This window comes from Mus musculus, chromosome 3 (genome assembly GCF_000001635.26).
Source record: "Mus musculus strain C57BL/6J chromosome 3, GRCm38.p6 C57BL/6J".
Lineage (NCBI taxonomy): Eukaryota > Metazoa > Chordata > Mammalia > Rodentia > Muridae > Mus > Mus musculus.
This window is the reverse complement of record NC_000069.6, coordinates 14,026,427-14,053,812: the sequence shown is the minus strand read 5'-3', so window position 1 is coordinate 14,053,812 and position 27,386 is coordinate 14,026,427. Positions and strand designations below refer to the sequence as shown.

The 27,386-nt window shown below is 36.4% G+C and overlaps 1 protein-coding gene across 14 annotated transcripts in view; it reads right to left on the bottom strand.

The window, feature by feature from the left end:
* Ralyl (RALY RNA binding protein-like) overlaps nt 1-27,386 on the bottom strand; it is a 710,633-nt gene that overhangs the window by 128,475 nt on the left and 554,772 nt on the right. For all 14 annotated transcript variants that reach the window (NM_001357033.1, NM_001357035.1, NM_178631.4 and 11 more), the window contains one exon: nt 14,024-14,099. In NM_001357033.1, coding sequence (NP_001343962.1) covers nt 14,024-14,099 — 76 coding nt within the window. The remainder of the gene's footprint in view (nt 1-14,023; nt 14,100-27,386) is intronic.

Genomic DNA, 27,386 nt, shown 5'->3' with positions numbered 1-27,386 from the left:
CCTGGAAACAAGGTAATCAATTTTCAAGAAGTAAAACTTTTGAAACCTCAGCCCAAATCTAACATTTCTCCTTTAAATTGTATCATGTATGTCTTCACAGTGATATAACCCTGATTGAAAGAAAATATACATCAAGAAGATTATATTGTGATTACCTGACTATGAAGAACAAAACAATTTGCAAGTGTTGGGAAGTGTTTGGTAAATTTGGGGGGGTGAACTAGAGAAACCCTGGAAACAGAGATTTCTTAGGAGATCTTGAAAAAAGATTGCTGACAGGAATGTAAAGAATGTCTGGGTGATTGAACATGGATACAAACACTCCTAGAAGGCCCTGTATGAACAAAGAATCCTGGATCTCTCTTCTCAAAACAAAGTCATTTAGAAGACCTTATCCTTTGTATTTCTGGGTATATAATAGTAAGGACCTGGCCAATTTCTGAGATATTGCAGTGGCTAATCATGTTTGGCAAAGAATCTGTCTCCATTTTGATCTTTCAATCTAAACTAAAAGTCACAGACTACTTGATTTGATGGAGAAACTTTCAGCACTCAGAAGTGTGGTATTACTGAATGCATCTAGCCAGATTTACTGTGATACCTGTGAGTGGAGAGCAGAGTACAGGGATCTGGAAATTTGCAATCCAGTTGGAAAAATAGGTGTGAATAATATTGGGATCAGTGAATGTGTGCCTTCTGAAAGAGATTAGCACTATCAGAAAGAATTCAAGTACTCTGCACATGGAGGAAGAGGGCCACTGCAATACCTCAGAAATTGGTCAGATATTTTCTACTGTAAGTCCATGTATACAAAGGCACAAATGCTTTTAAATTACTTTGTTTTGAGAAGAGAGATACCGGATTCTTTGTTCACACAGAACCTCCTAGGATCCTAGGAAAGTTTGTATCCATACTCAGTAACCCAGACATTTAGAGATCACTTAAGGCATGAACCAAAAGTTCCTAGCATTTTCCTGTGCTGTGTTGACCACTGATGTCAATCACATTAAACTGAATTTTCAGACATGCATAATACAAGAGTTATGGCTATAATAGAGACCCCTGGAAGGTTCCAGGAACACATAAAATCTGATGACAAAAGTAGGCAGGGGACATAACCATCCCCAAAAGAATCCATGTAGCTTACCATCAACAAGAGATAGAACTTCCATTCCCATTAGAATCTATATCAAGCACCATGTGCCTTGGATCCTACAAACAGAGCTACAGGGCTTAATTTGCCATAAAGATTCACATTATATAATCTGGATATATATGCATTATATATACATGTGTATAAGTATATGTGTGTACATATATATGCATGTATTACTCAGCTATGATTCTGTCATGAGTCTCACAGAAAATTTGAAAAATGCTAGAGTATTAAGAATTTGTGACATTGAAGATGAACTAAATAAATTTGCAGTATGATCTGTACCTAGGCCTTGGGAATTCAGGACCAGAATATTAAAGAGTTAATATGAAGGGTCTCTCAAAACTCTTATCTGTATGAGGCTCGGTTGCCAATGGCCGGACATAGGGGTTTTGGGAAGTGATTAGATGGTGATGATTCTGACTTCATTAATGTGTTAATCTATTATAGATTCTTAATTAGATGACATCATAGTTGGAGATTGTGGAAAGTAGAAGGTAAGATTTTCTTGGGGTATTAGGTCACTTGGAAGTGGCCCTGAGTGGTATTTATTGTGCCTGACTTTTTTTCAGTGTCTCTGTTCTTTTGATTGGCATTTTTGTTCCACCATGTCCTTCTACTGGGAGGTTTCAACCTCAAACCAAGGGCACAACAATGGAACCAGTGGCCAAAGACTGACTCATCTGAATTATTAGTCAAAATAAATAAGTGGTTAACACCATTTTCTAACATTTTTAGTCACAGAAATGAAAGGCTAACCTAATACAGAGTGTTTGGAGGATATTAACTTCAAATGGCACCTTGTCCTGAGTAGTAAAACTATCTCCTGTCCAAAAGACATGAGAAGAGTATTTATTTTCTTCCTCTGCAAGTCAATTAGATAACATAAATTAGGACTCCGTTACTCAGAATGTTAGAATCAATGATGTTTTGTATGTCATTATGGGATTAGTGACTGTTTATATGACATATAAGCTTGTTATGTTTTAGCTTATTGGTTATGAATTTGTATTTTACTCTGTCTCAGTCTCTCAGGGAATTGCTTGTGATAAGAACCACATTATGGTTTCAAGCTTTTTCCTCTTCTACCATGTTTGTGAACAAGGTTCCTGGGTTGGAGAAATATTTTAGCTTAATATCCTTCTCAACTGCACAGTGAAAAGGTAACACTCTAGTATTAAGTATTCCAACTATTCATTGTCAGTTTGTGACACCCAAGAATCAAAGCATATTTCTATTTCTTTCATAATCCCTCCTCCATGATCCTCTGGGCATATGATTACAACTTGAATAAATGGGTCACCTGCTATGGTTTTAATATAAATGAAGGTAAACAAAAAATGGATAAAAGTTACTGACTATGGGGTAGCCCTTCAAAATAAGAGGTAATTTACTTGTTTCTCATTTAGGAAGCACAATGCCCTAAATCTTTTGCCAAGGAGTTAATGGTTTTGCAAATGTTATGTGATAAGTCTATTAGTCATTAATATGACCCTGCTAGCCTTCCCATAATCAAGGCACAGAATAATAGATTATTTTACAATTATTTTTAGCATAATTACTGAATGAATTACCAGTAATCTATTTTTCTATACTCCACATCGTTAATTCCCCAGATCCGCTCCTTATGTACTTGCTGATCAAGTCACACCTTTGTTATTTCTGCTCCATCAGTCTGTCTTCAGGGGGACTTTACTTGGCAACATGCTGCTGGTCTATCATGTCTAATAGAAACCTCCTGTTCTCTCTGTCTTCTTTCCCCTCCCTCTTTCTCCACTATCCTTCTTCTTCCTCTTGTTCTTCTTGTGAACTCCAGCCCAGTAACCTAAACCCTGCCTATCTCTATTCTCCCTAGTAATTTGCCATCAGCCATATTTATTTAACCAGTTAGAAAATAAGACAACCCAAGTATCCTTTGGTATATGTGAGGATCTGCTCACCTGGAGCAATCAGATCTTGGGGGCCAGTATTTAGTATTTGAAACCCCAGCACCAGACAACCTTCCAACACTAAGAGATATTCTATAGAAAGAAAACAAGACACTGGATTAAAATTCAATGAAAAGAACAAAGAATTTAAAATGGTAAAGAAAACAAGTGAAATTACCACAATCAAAAAAGAATTACTTATGGGTGATGAATGATATTGTTCTTTAAGAGGTAATGCTTATAAACCATCTTCCTTCCATGAAGGGAAAAGATGAGATGCACACCCCACTAATTCGCTCTGGTGTGGACATACAGTATACTGTTTAAACTGTAACCTTAGTACCCAAATCTAAGGAAAAATCAAACAATTCAGTGTTAGGAGCACATGGTGTTAAAGGCTGTATGTGAATCTTCTTGATGAAAGAATTTGGATCAAACAAAGAGCATGTATTTTCAAGAAAACAACTAATTAAAAATAAGCTCCAAGCTGTAATGCAAAATCTCACTCTATCTTCTTTCTCACCTAGAGACTAAGAGAAGAAAACACAAATTCCAGTCCCTTCAACATCATGTTAACATTACCTTAATTCATGTCTTCTTACATCAAAGAAGAGGAATGAAGTAGCCAGTCCATTGGTCAGTGTGTAACATGCGGAAAACACCCACGCATGCTTCAGTTTTCTATAAATTTGAAGGCTGGGCGATCAAGCCATCAAGTAGTTGGTCCACTCTTACCTTCTTATATAAGTGTTTAAATTTGTGTGAAATTTAAGCTTAGGAGACCCTGGAACTCCATTGTAGAATTCTATTAGGTGGTAAATTTGCCAGAGTGTGGGACCATTAGCCACAGCCTGGTTTCTGGTTGAGCTAGGTTTAAAACCCCAGAGACCCTGCAGATAACTCTGCAAGGAACAGTAGGCATTTTGCCAGGCCCCTAGACACCAGACTCCTGGCATGAGACCCCAGCTGTCCATACTATAGGTCTGTGGCCATCAGTCACATAAGGGCAATGCCCCAAACCCCTCCACAGATAGAGGCTATGACCATAGATCATGTAGCCTTAAGACAGATCTCCATTTTAGTGAAGCACCTAATGGTCTGAAGGACTTAGCCAATTAAACTCCCCTTCCCAGACACTCCTCCCTGCAAAGGGTATTTAACCTCAGGCCCGCCCTGAGAAAGTGGGGGAAGGCTTCACTCATCACAACTCTCCTTTATGGCAATAAATGCATTAAAACCATGGACTGTCTCTGTTCATCGGGATCTGCTCTGGGGAGCAATGGAGCAGGCCTCCTTCTCAAGAGCAGGTGGCCTAGTCTCCTGCAGAAAGCCTCTCAGAGCTCCTAGCCAAGGTCTCCACCAATGCAAGCTGCCCGCCAAGCAAGCAAAGGACCCTCTCATCCCTGTCGGACCCAGCTGGAGCCCCCTTCCAGCCTTTTTTCCTTCAGTCCTGGGCTAGATCCAACAGCTCCTTTATTGCCCAAGAGTCTGAGAACCTGTCGTCCCCAGCCCCAGAGTGGGGACCCAAGGCTTCACAAAGCTCAACCCATGGGGTCTGCACAATCAAAACTCTTGCATCCTGCCTCTCCAGCGGCCCTAGCCCTGTGGAAGAGTAGATGCAGGCCACCATTCAAATCCACATCAGAGGATTCACAGTATGGAAAGTTGCCTTGAGTGAATTATAAAGTAATCTTGCATGGTTTATTTGTTTGTTTTATAATATTTTTATGAGAATTCATGAGAATGTTACCAGCTTTAAATTATCTCCTCTCTCTCTCTCTCTCTCTCTCTCTCTCTCTCTCTCTCTCTCTCTCTCTCTCTCTCTCTCTCTCATCTCCATGTGTGTATGTGCATATGTATGTGTATACATGTGGTATAAAATGATAGTTTTATAATTTTAGATGGTAGATAAAACTCTATGCAATACATTTCTGCCAGAAAAGAGAATAAAGAAAACTAAATTCTCAAATATTTGAGTAACTTCCTTCACTACACTAAATATCCCTCCTTTAAATGTTGCCTACCAGAAATCTTGTAAAATTTGCTGTTTCCACATAATCTTTATCTTTTAAATTTTGTGTTCTAGGGTTCATTTAGGTAATTTTCATTGGAAAAATTTCTATGGGACTGGCCAGTTGCAAAGAGGTGATACTGGCTACATCTTTCATATTGTTTTAACTTTTGCTATGAGATTTGAGCATGTGGGATACACCCTAGAGAAAGAGCTATAACCTCTTGTCATTGTACATATTTTCTTAATATGTTTACATTTTGCCTGTTCTTACCCTTCCTTTAATTCCTGAGCTGTTACTTCCATGTTTTAAAAATTGACATCAAATCAAGTGAACAGATGTTGGACTTTTTAATAATATGAATCACAAAGGTCTTACATAGATACTCTGTGTTAAGGCATTACATTATAATAACCCCTCTATCACTATCATGTCCTGCTCCAAGGGGAAGAAGATAATAATAGGAATTTGTACAGTAAAATTAATCAGAAAATGACAAAGAGGCCATTCTTTAACTTAGCAGAGAATTGCCTGCAGCAGAACTATTTTTATTGGTATTGTGTCAGCATTTATTTGAACACTTTTAGTGAAAAGGTTTGTAACTTACATTTGCCTAGAATTAAATTGTGAGGAATGTACCATAAGCAAAAGCACTAACTGCTTTTGTATTTGGTTAACCAAATGATCATCCTTGAAAACATGCACAGAAGTAACATTCTACATACTGAGCTGGTTGAACTTATGTATTTAGGAGTGTGTGTGTGTGTGTGTGTGTGTGTGTGTGTGTGTGTACCAATAGTTAATGAAGAAAGAGGTGATGAGTTTGAAAAAAGAACAAGGGAGCTATATGGGAAGGTTTAATGGATAGAAGGGGAAAAGATAAATGGTATGATCACATCACATTATAATCTTACAAAATAAAAAAAAATTACACAATAGCTACAAAATGTAACAAAGTAGAGATCAAGAAAAAGCTTTTGCTTTGAGAAGCTATATGATAAATTAACTTATTTAGTTGACTGTAAACTTATCAACATTTTCACTTTCAATCATTCACCTAAAATAATCGTGCTTGACTCTTTGTGCCTCTTGCCTTTCCCAATGCAAATCTCTACCTCCTCCTTGGAATGAGCATCCTTCATGAGTCTTATGCCCAAAGCTCCTGTTCACTGCTGTGTCCTTGCCACTGTCTCTTTTCATCACTGGTTTCTGTTAGTTCCCTTATAATTCATCAAAAAATTAATGTTGATGATTACAATTCCTATGTTGTAGTGACACTGCCTTTTGGTCAAATAAATCTAATTTCTAATAATGAATGCACATTAAACATTTTTAAAAGGAAGAAATGCTAGTAATTTAATCATTTCCTATTTGTTTTTTAAGCAAATATAGTATAATATTTAGTATTAATATTTCCTTTGAATAATCATGAAAATTAGCATTGCTAGCATTTTATAGATACAATAATCTCATAAGCATAGTCTGTTTTAGAAACTGTTATTTTCTTCCTTCATGTGGCAAAAGAAGCTAAGGAATAGAGGTCCAGTGCATGTCACTGGTCATGCTGTGTTTGCTGTGTAGCCATTGTCTAACATTTCACTAGGAATATTTGCATCAACTCTTAGTAAAGCTTCTCCATTTGTGGTGGGACCGCAAACTTGTACAACCACTCTGGAAATCAATCTGTCAGTCCTTCAAAAAATTGGAAGTAGTTCTACCTGATGTCCCAGTTATACCATTCCTGAGCATATACCTATAAGACGCTCCATCAAACTACAAGGAGATATGCTCTACTATGTCCATAGCAGGCTTACTCATAATAGCCAGAAACTGGCAACAACCTAAATGTTCCTCAACCAAAGAATGGATACAGAATATGTGGTTCATTAACACAATAAAATAATATTCAGCTATTAAAAACAAAGATACCATAAATTTTCCCAGTAAATGGATGGAATTAAGAAACTATTATACTGAGTGAGGTAACGCAGACTCAAAAGGATATGCATGAGAGGAGCCTAGCATGGCTGTTCTCTGAGAGGCTCTACCCAGCAGCTGGCAGTGACAGGTGCAGATACTCACATCCAAGCATTAGACAGAGGTCAGGGTTCCCTATAGAAGAGTTAGGGGAAGGATTAAAGGAACTGAAGGGGATGGCAAACCCATAGGAAGACCAACAGTGTCAACTAACCTGGACCTCTGGGAGCTCCCAGAGACTGAGCCATCAACCAAAGAGGTACAAGAACCTGACACATATGTGGCAGAGGGCTGCCTTGTTTGGCCTCAGTGGGCGAGAATGCACCTAATCCTCTAGAGACTTGATGCCAGTGTGTGTGGGGAAATATCTGAATAGTAACACCCTCTCACAGTCAAAGGGGAGAGACCTGGGGGAAGAACTATAAAGGGAAATGGGAAGGGGACAGCATTTAGCCAGTAAATAAATAAAATAGTTAATTAATAATAATAATAATAATAATAATAAAACAACTGGTAAACCTTTAAGTGCACTATTAATAAAGTACATGTTTGAAATCTGTTCTGATACAAAAACATGACAACAGTCCTAAAGGCATGTTTTCTAAAGAACCTTGGTGTGAGAGAATTTAGCCTCATGTACTCAGATATATTTAATTTTAAATCTAGACACTTTTGTGGGAATATTTTCTCTTATCAGTTTTATCAACTATATGTCAGTAATCTGTAGGCCTAGGAGCACTAAAATAAGACCAATTTGAAAGCAGCTTCTATTCGACCTTCCAGCCTACCCCTCAAAAAAAAAAAAAACCCACTTTTGAAACAAAGAAGGCATGCCTGTCAATGCTGGGTTCCTGTCTACGTTAGGAGGAAGATAGGATGTACTTATGTAGGGATGGGGAAAGGTACTTCTCTTCCATCCACATGCTCCACGATGGAAGCAAAGAGGGCTGCCTTTCAGGTGAGACCACCTCACTAAAAATGGGGAATGGAAAGAAACTGTTTCAGAGCTAAAGCTATCCACAGAGGGAATTAATCTTCAGCAAGTGAGGGTGTATTGTCCTTGACACTATCAAAGGAGAAACAAATCAAATATCACAGTCAAAAGTTACATAATGAACTCAGTGAGCTGAGGAAGCCAGCAAGCTAGAGCTGTTCAGGTCACATTTTCTCCATACTTACTTTGTTCCAGCAATGAATTAGATCTTAACTTCCATAATTTTAATTTCTATTGTCAATAGCTCAGAAGGCATTCTGTGACTCCTGGGGGGAGGAGGCACAGAATCTTTTCCTTGAGATATTCCAAAACCGTTATGAAAGATAACAAAATCCATGCCAATGGAGTGAAAAATAAATCACCATGGGTATTTTATTGTAGTCACTTTGCTTAGACAAGCTCTGATTTTGATCATCAAGACAACTCTCCTCATGTCCATCACTTCCCGTACCAGTGAAGATGGCCTGAAAAAGATGATTCTGGTACCTAAAGGCTATCATTTTCCAATCCTAAGAAGGCCTAAAGTTTCTTCATGGTATCTTGATTAGAAATGTCTTCTTGGATACAAAAGAACCCGTGTGATGCCCACAATATTTGAAAATGGTACTTAATTACCTCTTCAAAGTAAACGAGATGAAACCTTTTGTGCGATCCATCTTTCAAGGAGTGTTCTCTGTATGGCAGAAGGCTGCCACTACTTGATGAAAAATTGCATTTGCTTAGCTTTGATGAATATTCCTTTCCTCCTTCGTGTATTTGCTGTATTTGTTATTTTTACCCGAACCATAGTGAAAAGCCCTGTCTGCTTTATAAGCAGAAGCAAAAGAGTCAAATCATAATTGTCATTTACCAATTATTTAGCATTAATTGGAACTTAGCATGAGGGAAAACTTGCTTCCTAGGGGAGAATCATAATTTCAGAGCACCATAAAAACTTGCAATGTACACAGAACATTTGAAGGAGCAATTTATTAAAAATTACATTATTTTCCCTGCAGAATGGATGAGCTATTCATTGTTAGGACTAGGTCCAATATTTATGAAATATTCAGAAATGATTAATTATGTTCCATTTACAAATGGACCCTAATGGGAGACTTCTTTATTTCAAGGGCCATTTTAATGAATTGCCTGTCTCTATGAATTCGTGTTCATAGAGAATTATTTATTTTTCTTCCCTTGTACAGATGTTACATCTGAGCATTCCCATGCTTAGCCTGTCTCTCTTCTTTCTTCTCATTCCTGTGATCATTCCCTTTTTGCCTACGCTAGAAACTTTGGGCCTTTCTCACTCACTCGCTCACTCCCTCCCTCCCTCCCTCCCTCCCTCACTCACTCACTCACTCACTCACTCACTCATTCACTCACTCACAGATCACTTCGAATCAGTTACATATTTGAATGATCTCTTTTTGTCTGCAGAATAAAAGCCTCATATTAATATCATACATAGAGATATTTCCAGGCTCTACCAACAGAATGTTCCTGTTCCCTTCCAAGTTAGCCACGGCAGCTCCCACTGTGAGGTCTCCTCTATCTCCTCTGTGCTTCAGCCTTTGCATGTTTTCTCTGCTCACTATGCCCTTACTTTTGTATGAAGTCCTTACTTGTTTAGGAGCCAGCTCAAGCAGCCCCTTCTCCCTATAACTTCTAGAGATCCCACCTCCTTCCACTCAGAAATGAGATAGAATGCTCTCATTTGTCTTCTTCCTGAAGCACATGCAGGCATCTGGGATGTCTTCATCTATTTCTGCATCCAACTTGTGTACAGTTCAGACAGATTACTTTAATTCTCATAATGTATTTTTCTGTCTACTGTGTATGCTGTGTAAATTAAATATACAGTAGGTACAAATGAAAGCTGTATGACGAAATTGAAAACTCCTCTGAAAATAAGATGTAAAGTGTCACTGTGTTGGTGGGTATTCAGTGGAGAAAGTAGAATGTGGCCGGTGATAGTGACAAGGCAGATGTGGGGGTGGTGAAGAAGGTCCTACCACAGATCAGGCACAGGCCCTGATGGAGCATCTTTATGGTGACACAACAGTATAAAGCATATAGTAAATGAGGAACTTCCTTTAAATATGCAGACAACACACTTTACCCTGCCATGCTCTCTTTTTACTCTGTAGTCTTACATTTCTGTACCAGCCGTCCTTTGGCCCCTGTAAGCATAGTAAATAAGTGCTCTGTGGCTGTAGTAAAGTGCATTGGTAGATGGATGGACAAGTAGAACTATGCTATTTCATGGAGTGTAAAGAAATAGATTCAAACCTTCCAACACTAGGACATACAGATTGTGTCATTTCCAAGAGGACATTGCCTCTTCTGACTGGGGGATGTAATTTCACCTCAGATACAGGATATTTTATGATCAAGAAAATTACAGCGAGGACACATGATACAAGTGCGTTATTCCAGCTAGCTGGAAGACTGAGGAAGGAGAATCATACATTCAATGCCTACAATGTGCTGTGATGTGAGTTCAAGACCAGCAAAGACAACAATATACAGTTGTTTCAAAATAAAATAACATAAAATAAAAAAACAGTAAAATAATATAGTTAAGTGGTACAACATGTCCTTGAGTGCAAGGTTAATGTGGAAGAAAATTAGAAAGGTAAGAAGGAAAGGTGGAATCCAGGCTGTTAGATAACTTGAACCTTAGATCTTACCATTGCAAAAGTAGATGCCAACTTTATTGCTCTTAAAATGTATCTGATATGCAGTCTTTGGCCTTTCACCTGCTGGCATGGTATCCGCAGGCAGAGACATGATTGATTACTGGTATTGGTGATTCAAAATGCCCCCATTTGTATAATTTATTTTAGTTAAGGTGCTAGCAGGTAAATGAATGTTAAAAGCTGTGTTCTAATGACAAGGTCGCCAGTTAGAAGGTGAAGATCAGAGTTCAGTGTCTAATCTTCATACCTTGGATTAAAAAGAAATCTACTATTCTTTTCAAAACTTAGATTTCTTATTTATACAGTAAGACATATAATCTCACCCTGCTGGATTTGTGTGCTAAATAGGTGAATAAAGACTGCAGAAACATTTCCCCTATAAAAATAAAGTAATATTAAATTTATGTAGGAATAAAACTATTTTTAAAAAGGGGTTTCTTTCTCAGCTGCTCAGTCATTCCTTTTTGTTTTCTTTGGTACTATCTGTTAATTTGCATTTACCTCAACTTTAATTTTCTTTAGCAGATAAAAATAGGACAAATGAATATTTCCCCACTGATGCAATTTATATACAGCACAGAATATTTAAACAAAACTTGTTTCCAATTCTTTTGCATTTACAACTCAATTTAACTTGGTACTATAAAAATTACAGAAAGGCATTAGTATATTGTCATGAGCTTTCATCTCCATAAGAAAATCAAAAAATCCCAGAGCAGAGAAAATATGAAAACTAACAGCATTATATAGACACAAGTAACCGTGATTAGAGAAGAAAGAAAAGCTTTGCCTGCTTGCTCTGATAATAATTGAATACATTACTTTAAAGATTCTGTATTAGCATCAACTGTATTTGCATACATTTAAAATGAAACTAACCATAAAATAATTTGGCAGTGCTTAGCTTTGCATCAAATAAGGTGAAACAAACACCATTTGAATCAAGGGTAATGATTTAATCCCTGTGTATTTCTGTCACTGAAAAGCACTTTATGGTCAATATAAGAAATTATTCTTCTTGCTACCTGTTTTTATAAAATATTTTATTTAGGTTGAATACCTTTAGGTACCTATTTTTATATTGAATACATTGAGACATCCAAAAGGAGACGATAAATACATTTCATTTTTTTCACAATAGCTTGGAAATCTTTGATGGTTACATACTGGATAGACAGGATGGTCAGTGTAAATAGGACCTTCCAAGAGATTTGTTTGTATTCTTTATGTTTTAGTTTGGGAAAGGCAACTGGGTGTCTGCTATTTTGCTCAGAAAACAAAGACAAGAGATCAGCATGGGCCCTTCTCATGAGCACCTTTTTTACCCCTTATCAGAACACAATCCATCTGATCACATATTGCTTAAGTCTGTTTTAACCAAATGATATCAATAAAGGAGGAAGGCTTGCTCAACACTTCTCTTAACTCTTTTGCTGTGGATATTCACTGAATGATGAAGCATATCTGGGAGAGTACCAATAAATCGGATGATAGAGATCTCAATAGCCTGGAACAACTTGCTAACTCTAACTAAAGTGAATTTTACAGAGACAGATGCAAAGTCAGCACTTAAAGTTAAAAAAGAAAAGTGCAAAAACACATGAAGTGGGACATATGGCTTAGCTGTACAGTGTTTGTTTTTCTCCTAAAACTGGTTGTTAAAGAACAACAACCAACCAAACAAACAAGCAAACAAACAATAAACATTGAATGTTTTATAAAGTTACTTTTGTCTTTTTTCCTAGATCAACCACATTCTACACTTGTTAATAAGCATGAGCACAGAGCAATCAAGGTCTAAATTGTATCTACTTTGAAACTGGATATAGTCACTGATGAACTGATATAGAAGTGAGACAAAAAATAGAATGAAAAATTATAACTATCAACCTTAGGACACTGTGGTGGTTTGAATGAAAACTGCTCCCAGAGACTCCTAGTAAGTGGCACTATTTGAAAGAATTAGGAGGTGTACCCTTGTTGGAGTAGGTGTGATCTTGCTGAAGGAAGAGTCTCACTGGAGGAGGGATTTAAAGTTTCAAATGTCCAGCCAGAACAAGTGCTTCTCTCCCTTCCTATTGACTACTGATCCAGATGTAGAACTCACAGCTACATGAGTCTAGCACCATGTCTGTCTATTTGCCATCATGCTTCCCACAAGATGATAATTAACTAAACCTCAGAACCTGTGAACCAGCCTCAATTAAATACTTTCCTTAATAAGAGCTGCTGTGGTCAGAGTGTCTCTTTCTAGCTATAAAATCCTTAACTAAGTTAGAAACTAAAGGAATTAGATTGTCTCAATAGAGACAATAGTTTAACAAAATGGGCTGAATTAATTTATATTCAGATTTAAAGATGGTGCATGATGTCTGTTGATGTGGGGTTGATTGACTACTGGTATCATGATACTCCACCTGATAAAAATTACCTAGAAATGTAACCTCAAGTTCTTGATTTATCATACCGAACTGAAATAAAAACACTCCAAGTAGCATGGAGAAACTGCAGTACATGGCATGTGGGCAATGGTCAACAGTGAAGACCGTTCATGGTACTGACATCAGAACTCATGTTCTCTGGAAGAATAGCAAATGTCCTTCACCATTAAGCAATGTGCCCAGCCTGATGGAATGATTATTGCTGCAGTTGAATAATGAATTACTCTTTCAAAAGCTCATGTGTTTATGCCTTTATTTAGACCTGGTGGTACTTTTGAGATGAGGTTGGGTCATGAGGATGTGGACATCATAAATGCATAAATCTATTGAGTTCATAAATCTACTGAGTGGACCATTAATATGTGTGTCTGATTAGAGGAAGTAAGTCACTGGAGATGTGCCTCTAAAGCTATACTTCAATGCCTTTCTTGTCACCTGTTTCCTGTATGTCACAAAGTAGGCAGCTTTGTTCTTCTCTGATCTTTCTCAAAAACAAACTTTCTCATGATTAGCCCAGGAATAATACAGCCAATTGTGCACTAAAGCATTCAAAGCATGGGATGAAATGAAGTATGTCTTATTTTAAGTTGTATCTCTCAAATATTTTTGTTGCAGCAGGAGAGCAGGATTGGCAGGTGTATATGTAAGAATATTAAGCATCTGTTATGCCTTCAAATGTGTGTGTGTGTGTGTGTGTGTGTGTGTGTGTGTGTTTGACCACCAGAATTTAAGAGTAAAGATTGTTGTTTTAAATTAGTTAATTGCTTGCATTACATATTGTCTCACAAAGTGGCAAACATTTCATATATGGAATGGGAAAATGTTTCTTACCTGTACAGGGCTGACAGGGGTCTCTTACTTCCAGGCTTTGGTCTGTAGGGTTTGGGTTCCCCTGCCATGTTGATATCTGAAAATATAAAATAACATTGTTTAAAGTGGCTATTGGTAAACAATTTGGAAGGATTATATCTTGGATTTTTATTTCCTTATGCAAATCCTTTTACAATTTTATTTATTAATTAATTTATATTACATGTCTAATGTGATATTTTGTATGTGGTATTTGTATGTGTTAGTCTGCATGCAAGCACATATACAGGAATATATTTGTGCACATACGTGAAAACTTATGGTCTACATCTGTGTTTTCCCTTGATGGCACCGTTATATTTTGAGGCAGGCTCTTACACTGAACATGAAGCTCATCAGTTAAGCAACGTTCTCTGGCTAAGCTTGTTACCTGTAAGTGTATTTTATTGAACACAATTTTCGTGAACTGTGTCTCTGCCTCCACAATTGTGCTGGGATGATGCCTACCTCCTTAGACATTTTATGTAGGTTTTGTGGATTCAAGCTCAGGTGTTCACATTTTTGTGGCAGCTAAGAATTGTATTCATTCCTTCTTAAACAAATCTTGTACACTTGTCACTCTAAAATGTCTGAAAACTCCTTTACATGGGACACCTCGTGAGAATCTTCATACATACTAAAAGGTTAGATTCTTGTGCTTTTGGATTTTATACCCTACTAAAAATATGTAGACATAAGGAGTGAACTGCATATATATCATATTAGAATATGACTATTGTGGAAACAGTGTTGAAAAATGAAAAAAGAACCAAGATGTATGAAAACAAAGATAATGAAAAACTATCTGAGTTTTAGATTTTCTAGAGACTTCTCATCAATCATAAATACTCATATGGGATACAGCTTTGTTCTGAAAAGGAGTTACTAATTTGTAGCATTATATTATCATAATGCTTACAACATTTATTGAGAAGAAACAAAATAATAATATGAAATTTTAATGAATGTATCTCCTTGATAGTCACATCCTGACTTCATGAACTGGAGCAAGATCAAAAGTCTGAGATGTATAGGATTCCTGAAGATATGATAGTCTATGCATACAGGTGCCAACTGTTAGCTTAAAATAAATGTTAAAATTTTAAGAAATTAGAAAGTTGGGCTAAAGAGTGTTTTCTGTAGCCCGAGTTGTCTTCACATTAATGGTATCTTTTTTTTTGTTTGTTTATGTTTTGTTTTGTTTTTTCGAGACAGGGTTTCTCTGTATAGCCCTAGCTGTCCTGGAACTCACTTTGTAGACCAGGCTGGTCTTGAACTCAGAAATCTGCCTGCCTCTGCCTCCCAAGTGCTGGGATTAAAGACGTGCGCCACCACCGCCTGGCACATTAGTGGTATCTTATACCAGCCTCCCACATTTACTATATTGCATCTCTCTAATAGAGTTTTTAAGTAATAGTGTTGCAATAATTTCCTACTTAAAAGACTGGTTATAAAATAGAATACCTACTATCCACTATGATAAAAATATTTTTTAAAATATGAAAGGTAAAATATATAAAAAGTAAGTAGTCTACAAATGAGAATGTATTTATTAGCTCAGAATATGGAATGCTGATCTTAAACCAGACATAAAAAATTCACCGCCCTTAAAATATGATACTTACAAATTCTGTTACATTAAGTTATTATTTCTTTTCATGGAAATTCACATAAAGATAGCAAAAAAAAAAGTCCTTGAAAAAGAATTTGTGTCAATATATGAATATGTCTTTTCATCACAAGAAAAATGATTTAAAACACCAAAAATAAACTTAGCAAAAACAAAAAGTTGTAACTCCACTTTATAGAAGATGTGATAAATAAATGTGGTGGTTTGAATATGATTGGTCCAAGGAGTGGCACTATTGGGAGGTGTGACCTTGTGGGAATAGGTGTGGCGTTGTGGGAGTAGGTGTGGTCTTTTGGGAGGAAATGTGTCATTGTGGTTGTGGGCTTTAAGATCCTCATCCTAGCTGCCTGGAATCCAGACTTCTATCTGAATTAGGATGAAGATTTAGAACTCTCAGCTCCTCCTTCACTATGTCTGCCTGAAAGCTGCCATGTTCCTGCCTTGATGATGATGAACTGAACCTCTGAACCTGTATAATAGCCCCAATTAAGTATTGTCTTTGTAAGAGTTGCCTTGGACATTGTGTTTGTTCACAACAGTAAAACATTAAGCAAGACAATAAACAAATGAAAATTTCTCATTTTTATCAGTAACAGAAAATCTAAATTTAACCAACCTAAATATTGAGTTCACATTTTCAAGAAAGATGATATCAAGCATTGACCAGGTTTTGGAGCAAGTGCAATGCAATATACTATCTATATAAATATAGGTATAAATTAGTAAATCTATTTTGGAAATAATTTTCTAGATTTAAATAAAGAATAATGTTTAAAATTAAATCATGTGAAAGGACTGTGCTCCTAAAGAAATTATTGCATATGTATAACATATGACTTGAAAAATTGTATTCAGTGAGATACACTTAGATAAGATAAATATCTTATGCAAAGACATAATCTATGTTAAAAAATGAAGAATGTTGAGAAAATTAGAGTTACTGACAAAAACATGGCTCTGTTAAGGAGCCCTAAAATCATAGCAATGAGCTGAAAATATCAATCTTTTATTTACATTAATAGGCAAATTGAAGGACTACGTAGGGATAACTCTTATGTAATTAGATAAATGAATAGAATTTAAAGGTAAACAATTAATTCAACAAAGGATTACCTTTTAAAGGGCATGTTTGGAATGACATGAAGAACTTTGAGATCAAATCATAGAACATGACATAGAAAACATGGATTATCATCACAGTACTATTCTTAGTAACAAACATCTTGTGTATTTTATGGCAGGTAGTGAATAACAAATAACTGAAAGGAAGATGAGATAACAATGTCAATATATGTTGTTATACACCCACTTCAGAATCATGATGAACAGGCGGTTTTGACAAAGGCTGGGAATTGGTTAAGTCGATGATCAGAGAGAACAATACACTTGGGCTGGATTAGTGAGAATGAGAAAAGCACTAGAAACTCCAGCTAAAACTTCAAATTTGATTACAATCCACGAGTCTTATATTATATGCTATATACTATATATTATACTCTCTGTGTGTGTGTATGTATATACATATATATATATATATATATATGACTTAGCCAAAAATCAATCAAATAGGCAGTAACTCTTTTGTGATTTAGAATTAGCTACAGTGAGTACTGAGGTTTTTTATACTTTTTCATATGTGGTGTAGCTGATAGAAGTATAAATGGAGATGGTTACAATGGCAGAGGCTACTTGTCTGTGAAAATATAATAACATTCATTGTTTGTTTCTACTTTGGATATCATGATTTATAAAATGAAAATGTGAAATTATCCACATACATAAATAAAAACATGAGACAAGGCTGTCAAAAATATTGTCAGTATCCTTAATTTTTTTTATAATGTGCTGTCAGTGGTTGTAAAACTAGTTGACAACATGCTAAAACTAGAGAAAGCCTTTCATGACAGGCTGCTAAATCTGTATTTTCAGACTATTAGATTCCCATCAAAGGTATTAAAAATGGACATGAGGGCCTGGAGAGTTGGTTCAGAGTAGTTGTGATTTTTGCAGAGGTCTCACGTTTGATTCCTAATACCCATCTGTAACTCCAGCCTTTAGGGATATGATGTCCTCTTCTGACTTCTACAAGCCTTAAACAGGCATATAATATGTATACAATATGCCTGCAATGCACCCATACACATAAGAGAATAAAATAATATCTTTAAATATTAAAAGAGTGCATATGAGTCTTTAATATCTTATTTCAGACTGGTGCTAAGATGCAGAATTTTCCAACAAGCACATAAAATTTGTTCTTTAATATGCAAATGGGTGTGTTTACAGTGCCCTATTGACCCACACACAAAGTCTGGGTTTATTAGACAGCTCATCATTATGAAGAGAAAGTCTTGGCAGAGGATGAACAATCCAGTCCACTTTTGAAATGATCTGTATAGATAAAAGATTAAATGATATTATAAGTACAGCCAAACTTTGTGAGAGACCAAAGCTCACATTCTTATGTATCAAGAGCTACTGTCCTTAAAGGGCCATACAGAAGGGCAAATAGCATCTTGGTTTTGTTGCAGAGACCTCCTGTTTGCCCTGGCAATGTGCAAGTTACACACAGACAGGGTGAGGGAAAGGCTAATTAAACTTCAATTTCTATTTACTGTGCTAAGCTAAGGAATGTTGTGGATAGCCCTGGTGCTGTTCTTGTGAACCAACCCCTAATGAATAAAGGAGCCAATCACTGGGTGAGTAGGCAGGACTTCCTGGTTGGACAGAGGAAGAGAGGAAGCAGGAGAGATTTAGGTCTTTTGGGGACAGGGACAGAGAGGGATAAGATGTAGCTGCTAGAGTTTCCTGGTATCATGGCAGATCCCCAAGGATTTGCTACCAGAGGAATCAGATTTTAATAAGGCTTACAAGATTTTCAATGTTTTAGTTGTTGCACCCAGAGATTGAGTTATTGTTTCTGAACTGAGCTTGTGTTGTGTTTTCCTTCACACAGCTCATCTGGATTCAAGAGAGAAAAGTACAGCAGCAAAGGGTGCAAAGGCTGTGGGGGATCTGAAACATGGGGTTGATATGGGAGCAACCACCAATGGAAACCTAGAGAGCTGGTTGGAGACTTTTTGGGAGCTCTTGGCTAAAGAGTCTCCATGAGATAAATTCGGGTCAAACATTGTCCACCAGTGAATGGCCAGCCAGGTGGACAGGGCAGAGGCACAAGCGTGGGAATGTGCCATTTTGTTCTTTTTAAAAATATTTCAGAGGGAAACGGGATAACATTTGAAATGTAAATAAAGAAAATATCTAATAAAAATATTTCCTGCAACAAAGGTCTTTGGAGTAAAATGTCTAAACATAGAAAATATAAAAAGGTCATTTGTTAGGCTCCTGAGTTAAAGTTTCTTCCTTCTGTTCTTTAGAACTGTTCCCAGCATGTCAGGTACCTTAACAATGAGGTACTATTATGTACAGAGTTCATGTTGTAGAGCCACACATATGAGTCCAACATATACTTTTATTAAAAAGTAAAACCACACGAAACATTTGTGTGAGTTTATGATTTTGTGTTAGACTGCATTTAGTATGCATATCTTTTAGATGGACTGAGTGTTAATTCATTATTAGCAAATTGTTTTTGGCATATTCTTCAATTCCAAATTCATCATTCTAGTCATTGAGTATAAGTATAAACATAGTAATTACTGGGTGGTGTAGCCTGATTTGTAGATACCAAAATCATATTTTCTTGAAAAGTACTAGTAAGATCAGGAAACCTTGTGTGTGTGTGTGTGTGTGTGTGTGTGTGTGTGTGTGTGTTGATGAAGCCAGTGAGGGTGCATGTCACTCTTGTTGATATCATTTCTCTCCATCCCTCCCAGTCATGGAGAGAGAAGAAGAAGAAGATAGCTTGAGCTGTTTGTGCTCTTAGGAAATGGGGAGAGACAGCTCATGGCCATCTAGAAATGGGATGCCATACAATGAGTCTCTACAAGCATTTACAAAGAGTCTCATAGAATAGATGTGTCCTATTTTAATGTGCTATTGATTTATTAGATGAAATTAACATGATAAACTGATGAAGGGAATATGTATTCTAAAATTATATTTATTAAGCCTGAGACAAAATTTAAAAATCTCTTGTTGGGAAAGTTACAACTATATCTTCTAATAGTAAGTAAAAGGGTAACGCATATTAACTATTGCCAAAATTTCAGTTGTTTATTTGAACTAAATAGGCAAAATCATGATTTCATGACAAAAATAGAGGTAAAGTTGTAAAATTAAAGAGTCAATGAACTGAAACTAGTTTTTCTTGAGGCAAATGAGACAGATTTTATTTTGAAGTGTCTTTCTCAGAAGGAAAAATGAGAACAAGAAGATAGATTCATCTGAAAACACTTGGTAGAAAATTTCTATTACTTCTCCATTACTTCATGGGTCTGATATTCAGAGGATCCCAACAGTGTACTAAATACATACATGCAATTGTCCCCTTGGAACCAATTTAAGTTCAGGTAACCATTCCCATCACACTGACTTTAAATTTCTGAAGGGTGTCACCATTTCACCCAACTCTGTTCTTCAGTACTTGCAGTGGTTTTTTTTGTTTTTGTTTTTTGTTTTGTTTTTGTTTTTGTATTTTTTGCTCAATGATTGTTCAGTGATTTTATTGCTAACGTAATGTATGCAAGGCTAGCCAGAAAACTTGGCTCTAGCCAAACTATATTAACATATTTGTTAAAGTGATACTGACTTGAATCGTGTTTTGATGATACAATTGCATATTATGGTAAATTTAAAATAGGATAGAAAAACTGTTACATTTTATATTTTCCTGGATAACTACCTACATATTAACAAATAAAATTCTGCAAAAACGAAAGGAAATATATTCACTCATGTATAACTCAAATGTTCTAATGCACATGTAGGATCTCAAATATTTTTGAACAGCATTCTTGTTGACATTTGGTATAACATACCTCTCTCAAAATCCTGATTTGTAAGATATCTTGACAAATTTAGATTTATTTATTTGCCAAGAACTCAATTTGAAACATCCTGATTTTAAAGGCTAACGAAATCTTTTACATCATGTATTATTTTGACTGCTGTAGTAAACTGACAACTTCTACTATCCTTACTACTTTCTACATATTTAACTTTGATGCAGTAGACATACCTCATATAAAAGGACATTCAAGTTGACAATGGTGTCTTCTAAAGTAACAACAATGTTTTTCTTGGGAGTTACTTAATAAGAAAATCTTTATTCTGCGAGTTATTTCCCCCTCTTTTCCAGGTTTAAATAGATATCTAAATAATTCAGCTATGACATAGAGACTGCCAAGAGTGGTCATACAGAGTATTTTATTGTTCACATTTAGAAGATTTAAGGACTCATTACCACTCAGTTAAATGAAAACTCGGGAGATAAAGAAAACAGTTTGTTATGTTTGACAAGAAAATGAATATAACCATATAGTACTCAAACATAAGCGTCACACTATTAAAAAGCCTTTCTTTTCAGTCGTTAGTAGTTTTGATCCTGTAAACACTATAAAAGTAACAGAGCAAGAATGATTATTCTCTTTTCATACACATTGATACGTTAGATGATGAGATATCAGAATCATTAGCTTTGCTTGCTACAGTCATCTCTATAACTGAGCACACCCCATGCTCATACCATTCAATTATCAGAAAAGGACACAGGATGTCCCTGCAGAGATCAATGAGTATCTTCGGGATAGTCTTGACAGGGACTGCACTAGACTTACCGAATTACCTTTTCCTTATTGCATTATATATTTCTTGACCATGTTTTGGAAGTCATGCTTTCTAGATCACTAAAGCCCAGTTTGTGTATGGAAAGCGGCCTGCAAAGAAATGGAGTTGGAGGAGTCTGGTACTTAGGATGGGTGGGCGTGTGATGAAGGGAGGGCTTCATGGAGACATGGGCAGTACCTCTGTGAGAAGCACTCTGGCTTCCCCATGGTGCTGTCTGACACTTCCTAGCCAGGTGAGTTTATGACCTTAGGTTACATAAGCTGAGCTGCACAGAAGTACTTGTTATTCACAAGAAAAAAAAATGCACTGCTCTTGCAAATGCTAAGTACAGTTATCCAGTGTTTTAAAATTCCAAGCATTTTGAGCCAAAAACTGAAAGCAAAAACAATTTTATATTGCAAAAGTAAATGGTATCTAATCTTGCTGTTTTCCATTCCTAGAATCAAAGCCAGTTTTAACACTGGAAATATGTCCTTAATAATATGTTAAAATATTCACAGTTATGAGAGTGAAACTGTAGTCTAATTTTACTGGGCAGCCACTGAATTGTGACCACTTTAATGAGCCTATGGACCTAGTTTCATAAATTAGTTCTGACACTTCACTATGGCGCATTGGCCTTTGGTTATTAGAATGCTAATGTGCAGATCACTGGCTGGCCAGACTCCCATTTGTTTCCAGAGCATACTCTGTGCCTGTAGGGGTCTGTCTGCAAGGACAAATAAAAGTGGAAACCTGAACTTCTTACTAAACACCTGGTAATAATATTTTACTTATTCAGATTTAAACTGATTTCTTCCCCATGAGAATCTAAAGTGAAGAAAATAATTAAAAAGTACTTGAATGCAACCCTTTGAGAGTTACTAATTTTTTCTAAAGTTTTCATTAAGAGTTCGTTTATAGTTTATTTTTCATTAATTAATTCATTCACTTAGTTTACATCCTTATTACTGCCTCCCCTCATATCTCTTCTCCCAGTCCTTGTCTCCTAAGAAAACAGGAGAACTTTCATTGATAGCATCCTGCCTGAGCATATCAAGTTGCAGGAGAACTAAGCACATCTTTTCCTGTTGAGGGTAGTCAAGCAGCTCAGTTAGGGGAAACAGATCCAAAGGCAGGCAACAGAATCAACAACAGCCCCTCTTCTGGATTTTAGTGGTCTCATATGAAAACCAAGCTGCATTCCTGTTCCTTATGTTCAGAGGGCCTCTGTCTTTCTGGTTGGGGGTTTGGTCTCTGTGACCTCTTATGGCACCAGGTTTATTGGTTGTAAAGGTTTTCTTGTGGTGTCCTTGATCCCTTTGGTGCCTTTAATCTTTTCTCCCCCTCTTCAATAGGACTGCCCAAGCACCACCTAATGTTTGCTTGTGGATCTCTGTATCTGTTTGCATCAGTTGCTAGGTGAAGCTGCTCAGATGACAGTTATGCTAAGTTCCTGCCTGCAAGTGTAGCAGAGTATCATTAGTACTGTCAGGAGTAGGCTCTTTCCATGGCAAGGGTTTCAAGTTGGGCCATTTCTTCAACTTCTGCTCAATCTTCACCCCTGTCTTGGACAAATTATGGTTCTAAGATTTTGTGGCTGGGTTGCTGTCCCCATCTCTCCATTAGAACTCCATTGCCTGAATACAGTGTGCATCCATTTTGGGTTTCATAATTCCCACTGCTAGGAGTATTACCTAGGGTCACCCTCATAGATTCCTGTGAGTTTCCATAATTCTGGTTCTTAACTCATTCCAAAGATGCTTCCTAGACCAATTCCAGTTCTCTTTCTGAGTTCTCATTTCTTCTGGTCTATCCATACTTGATTCTTCATGTTCGCCTCCCCAGACCCTCCCTCACTCAGTTCTCTCCACCCATATAACCACCCTCTACCTGTTCTATTCTTCTCAGTGAGATGCAAGCGTCCTCCCTGGAGCTCTAATTGTTACTTAGTTTCTTTGGGTCTGTGGACTATACCATGGTTATCCTTTATTTTAAGGCTAATAGGCACTTATAAGTACATACAGAACATGATTGGTTTTGTGGGTCTTAGTTACTTCAATCAGGTTTCTCTTTTCTAGTTTTATCCATTTGCCTGCAAATGTCATTATGTTATTGCTTTTAATAGCTAATTAATTCTATTGTGTAAATGTACCCCTCATCTGTTGATGAACATCTAGATTGTTTCCAATTTTGGATATTATAAATAAATCTGCTATGAAGATAGTTGAACAAGTATCCTAGTGTTAGGATGGAGTATATACCCAGGAGTGGTTAGTTGGGTCTTTATATAGAACTATTCCCAATTTTCTGAAAAACTGCCAAATTGATGTCCAAAGTGGCTATACAAATTTGTACTCCCACCAGCAATGGAAGAATATTCCCCTTGCTTCACCTCCTTGTCTGCACGGGCTGTTGCTTGAGTTTTTCATCTTAGCCATTTTGAAGGGTATACAAGAGAATCTTAGTCATTTAGATTAGTATTTCCCTGATGACTAAGAATGTTGATCATTTCTATTTGTGATTCTTAGCCGTTAGATTCCTCTGTCAAGAATTCTGTTTAGATTTGTGCCCTATTTTAAATTGAGTTACTTGGTTTTTGGTGTCTAATCTCTTGAGTTCTTTATATATTTTGAGTATCATCCCTGTAGAAGATGTGAGCACAATTTCTTGTGACATCTCTCACCCCATTTATCCCTAGGGTTGATTCGGCTCATCTGGCAGGCTAGGTGACTGTACCTTTTCTTCTTCACTGCTTCCATGTGCATCCCTCTAGAAGCTGCATGCTTGGTTAAAGAGGATGACATTCTCTGAATAGAGGAGGACTTTTCTTTAGTTAAAGCTACAGAATTAGCTCTGTGTCCCACTAGAACCTCCACACAAGCTTTCAAAGTCCACTTATTTATCTTTGAGGTTTGCATACATGAGTACTCTGTTTGTATCAATTATATGGCAGAGTGGTTGGACAGAGGAGAGAATGATAATGTTTCCCCTAATAACCACAGTCTGTCTAGTAAAAATCGAAGTATTAATGCATGGGAAACTTTCCTTCAAGTTGTTCCTTAGAGTGAGAAATAAGAGATTTCCAAACATTGCCTTTGATTGCCTCACAGAATTTGAGAGTAAGTCCTGTTGCAGAAGACACTATGTGTTTTGTGCATACAACTTGGAGGGATCTAGCTGTAACTGACCTGGAAGCTTCCTCCTTGAAATTCAGAAGGTGCTTTGCAAGCTTCCAAGAAAGAAAATCAATCAACAATTCTACCTAATTGTGTAACATATGAATCATAATGACAGACTTTGCAAGACATCCCATTGTGAAAACAATGTCACTGTCATCTCAGGGTACCAAATGGCATCTAGTTGGATTTAAAGACTCACTTTGTAAGAAGAAATTCATACCTTTCATTGTAAACCTGCAGCTGGTCATAAACCACAATTGGTTTAAATGCAGACAATAAGTGACCATATGGTGTCTAACCCCAATTGAGACATGTAAAATGTAACTTCTATACTAAGAATTAAAAATATGTAATCAGTCATTCTTTTCCATTGTTAAATAACTGAATATATAAAGCATACTGTGAGCTGGGGAAGGCATGAGGCTAATCCACACCCTCATGGAGATGGAGCAGAGAGCAATAAACCTTACACTCATAATGTCCCATATTGCAGACACTTGCTTCACATTGTACCATGCCTCATTTGCTAGATAAAAAGATGCTGCAAGGTCCTTTCTTGGTCCATGAGATGATCTACTTCAAAATGCCAATTCTAAACTTAGGTATTTTCCAGAACTGTATCTCTTAACTCTGAGAGAGTTTGAGGAGTAGAGAACACCAGTTTCTGCTCTTCTTTTCTTGTGACAACTTTTCTATCCAAGCTCCCATTGGCCATATATCAAAATACCTTCTATTCATCTAAATATATTAATGAACTTGAAACTATGAAACTTAGACATAAGTTTAACCAATTTCTGGTCCACTCTAAATTTATTTAACAGAGAACCTAGCATGCTTTCAGACACACTATAAAGCAAACACCAAATGGTCGTAATAACAATTGTTGAACATAATTACTGAAAAGTTCAATTTGGTTAGCTATTTTTCAATTATTTTCTATTTTAATTGTGTAGGTAAACTTTTAGAAGATATATTTCAAATTCCATGGGCATCTTTATTTCTTTAAAAGAAATTGAAATAACTTTTTTTTTTTTTACCTAAGGTTAATGTTCTAGACACCAAGGTAACCAACCACAACTTTTAGATTAATATTTGCTAACAATACCCTGAATATGCTTGATTTTGACCTCATACTAACTGTGATAATCTGCTGGAGACTTGTATAATTATGAACAAAATCATTTCATCATTCTCTAAGGAGGGCTCAAGCTATCTACCACTCCTGACAGACTATTGACATCTAATTATTCCTGAAAGAATAAGGAGTTGTATCTTTCACTGATGTAATGACTAAAAAATTACATATAATCCAGTAAAGAAAGCATCATCTATGTTCATTCAAACAAGCATAATTATACTCAATAGTAATACACACTCACACACACATATTCTATCTCTCTATCACACATAATCTCACACACACACAGAGTCACACAGATATATACACACCTACATGCTTATGCATACATACAGACTCATGCACACACATTCACACATGGTCACACACACATCCAAACAAACACAAAAACAAACAAACAAACAAGTAAACCATTAAAGTAGTAGAGAGATTGTTGAGAAGAAAAAGGGTTTCTCTGAGAAAAGGAAGGCCTTGAAACAGGTTAATGAGGGAACCATAAACAAAATTTATTATACACATGAATTAAGCTGTCAAAAAAGTTATATATATTCCTAGTGATTTATGGATCAATAGCGGAAATTATTATAATAATTAAGAGTAAAACTACATGGCAAAAACCAATTTGGTTTTTGACCATGGGAGTAACACACAGTGAGACCCTGTCTCAAAACAATAAGTGTAATTTGGTCTAAAATTCATTAAGAATACCTATATTTAGCAGTGCTCATTCTGGTGCATATATAATAATTATTTTCAGACGCAAATATGAGCATTTAAATTAAATTCAGTAAAGAATTCTTTGAGATCATTCAGATTTTTACACTAATAATACAGACTCCAATGCTAATTTTTCTCTTCATTCATTCCTTTCTTTTCATATATGTTCATATGCATTTTCCTTAATGTTCTTATTATTTCTCTGATTAAAAATATAAGACACCTTAACTATTGTGTTGTGTATTTCATAATCTACAAGTAAAAGCTAAGAACAGTTTAAGGCCCTCAAACATATTTTCTGCAGAGTAGTACACAGCCCTGGCAGAGCATTTAGCAAACATACACCATTTTTATTATGTAAAGGCCTGTCAGAAATGTGGCATCCAGGTTCTTTGCCCATCACAATCAATCATAATCTGGGTTTTGACAAGATACGTGGTGACTGAAATATACATTTCAGAGTATGAAGCTTTGGATTATGACAATTATCCTAGGGTTACTCATTTTTTTAAGTTGTTGTTTGAGAGTTTCCTACAGTTCTATAATGAATTTTAGTTACCATCTCTTCTTATTCCCCTGTATTTTCTTCTTCCTCTCCTCCTTCCTCCCAACAGTTGCCTCCTACTTTCATGTACAACAGAATTTAGTTAGAATTCCTTTGCCCTAGCCTACGTGGAAAGTTATTCACTTGAGCTAGGGCAACTCATCCATGGCTAAACCATTGTAAACAATAACATTCTCTCCCCAACAACCTTGAGTTGCCAGTATTTCCTTAGGGAAAGGTGTGTTCTGATGATCCCTCTCCCATCATCAATGTGGTTTTGAGCAGCCCAGCCTTGTTCATTGAGTTTCTGAGTGCAATGGCAACCCCATGTCCAGATGTCTTTTTGCTGCACATCTTACAGTGCCACTCAATTATGGTTTAAAGTCTAAAATTTTAAAACATTTTAC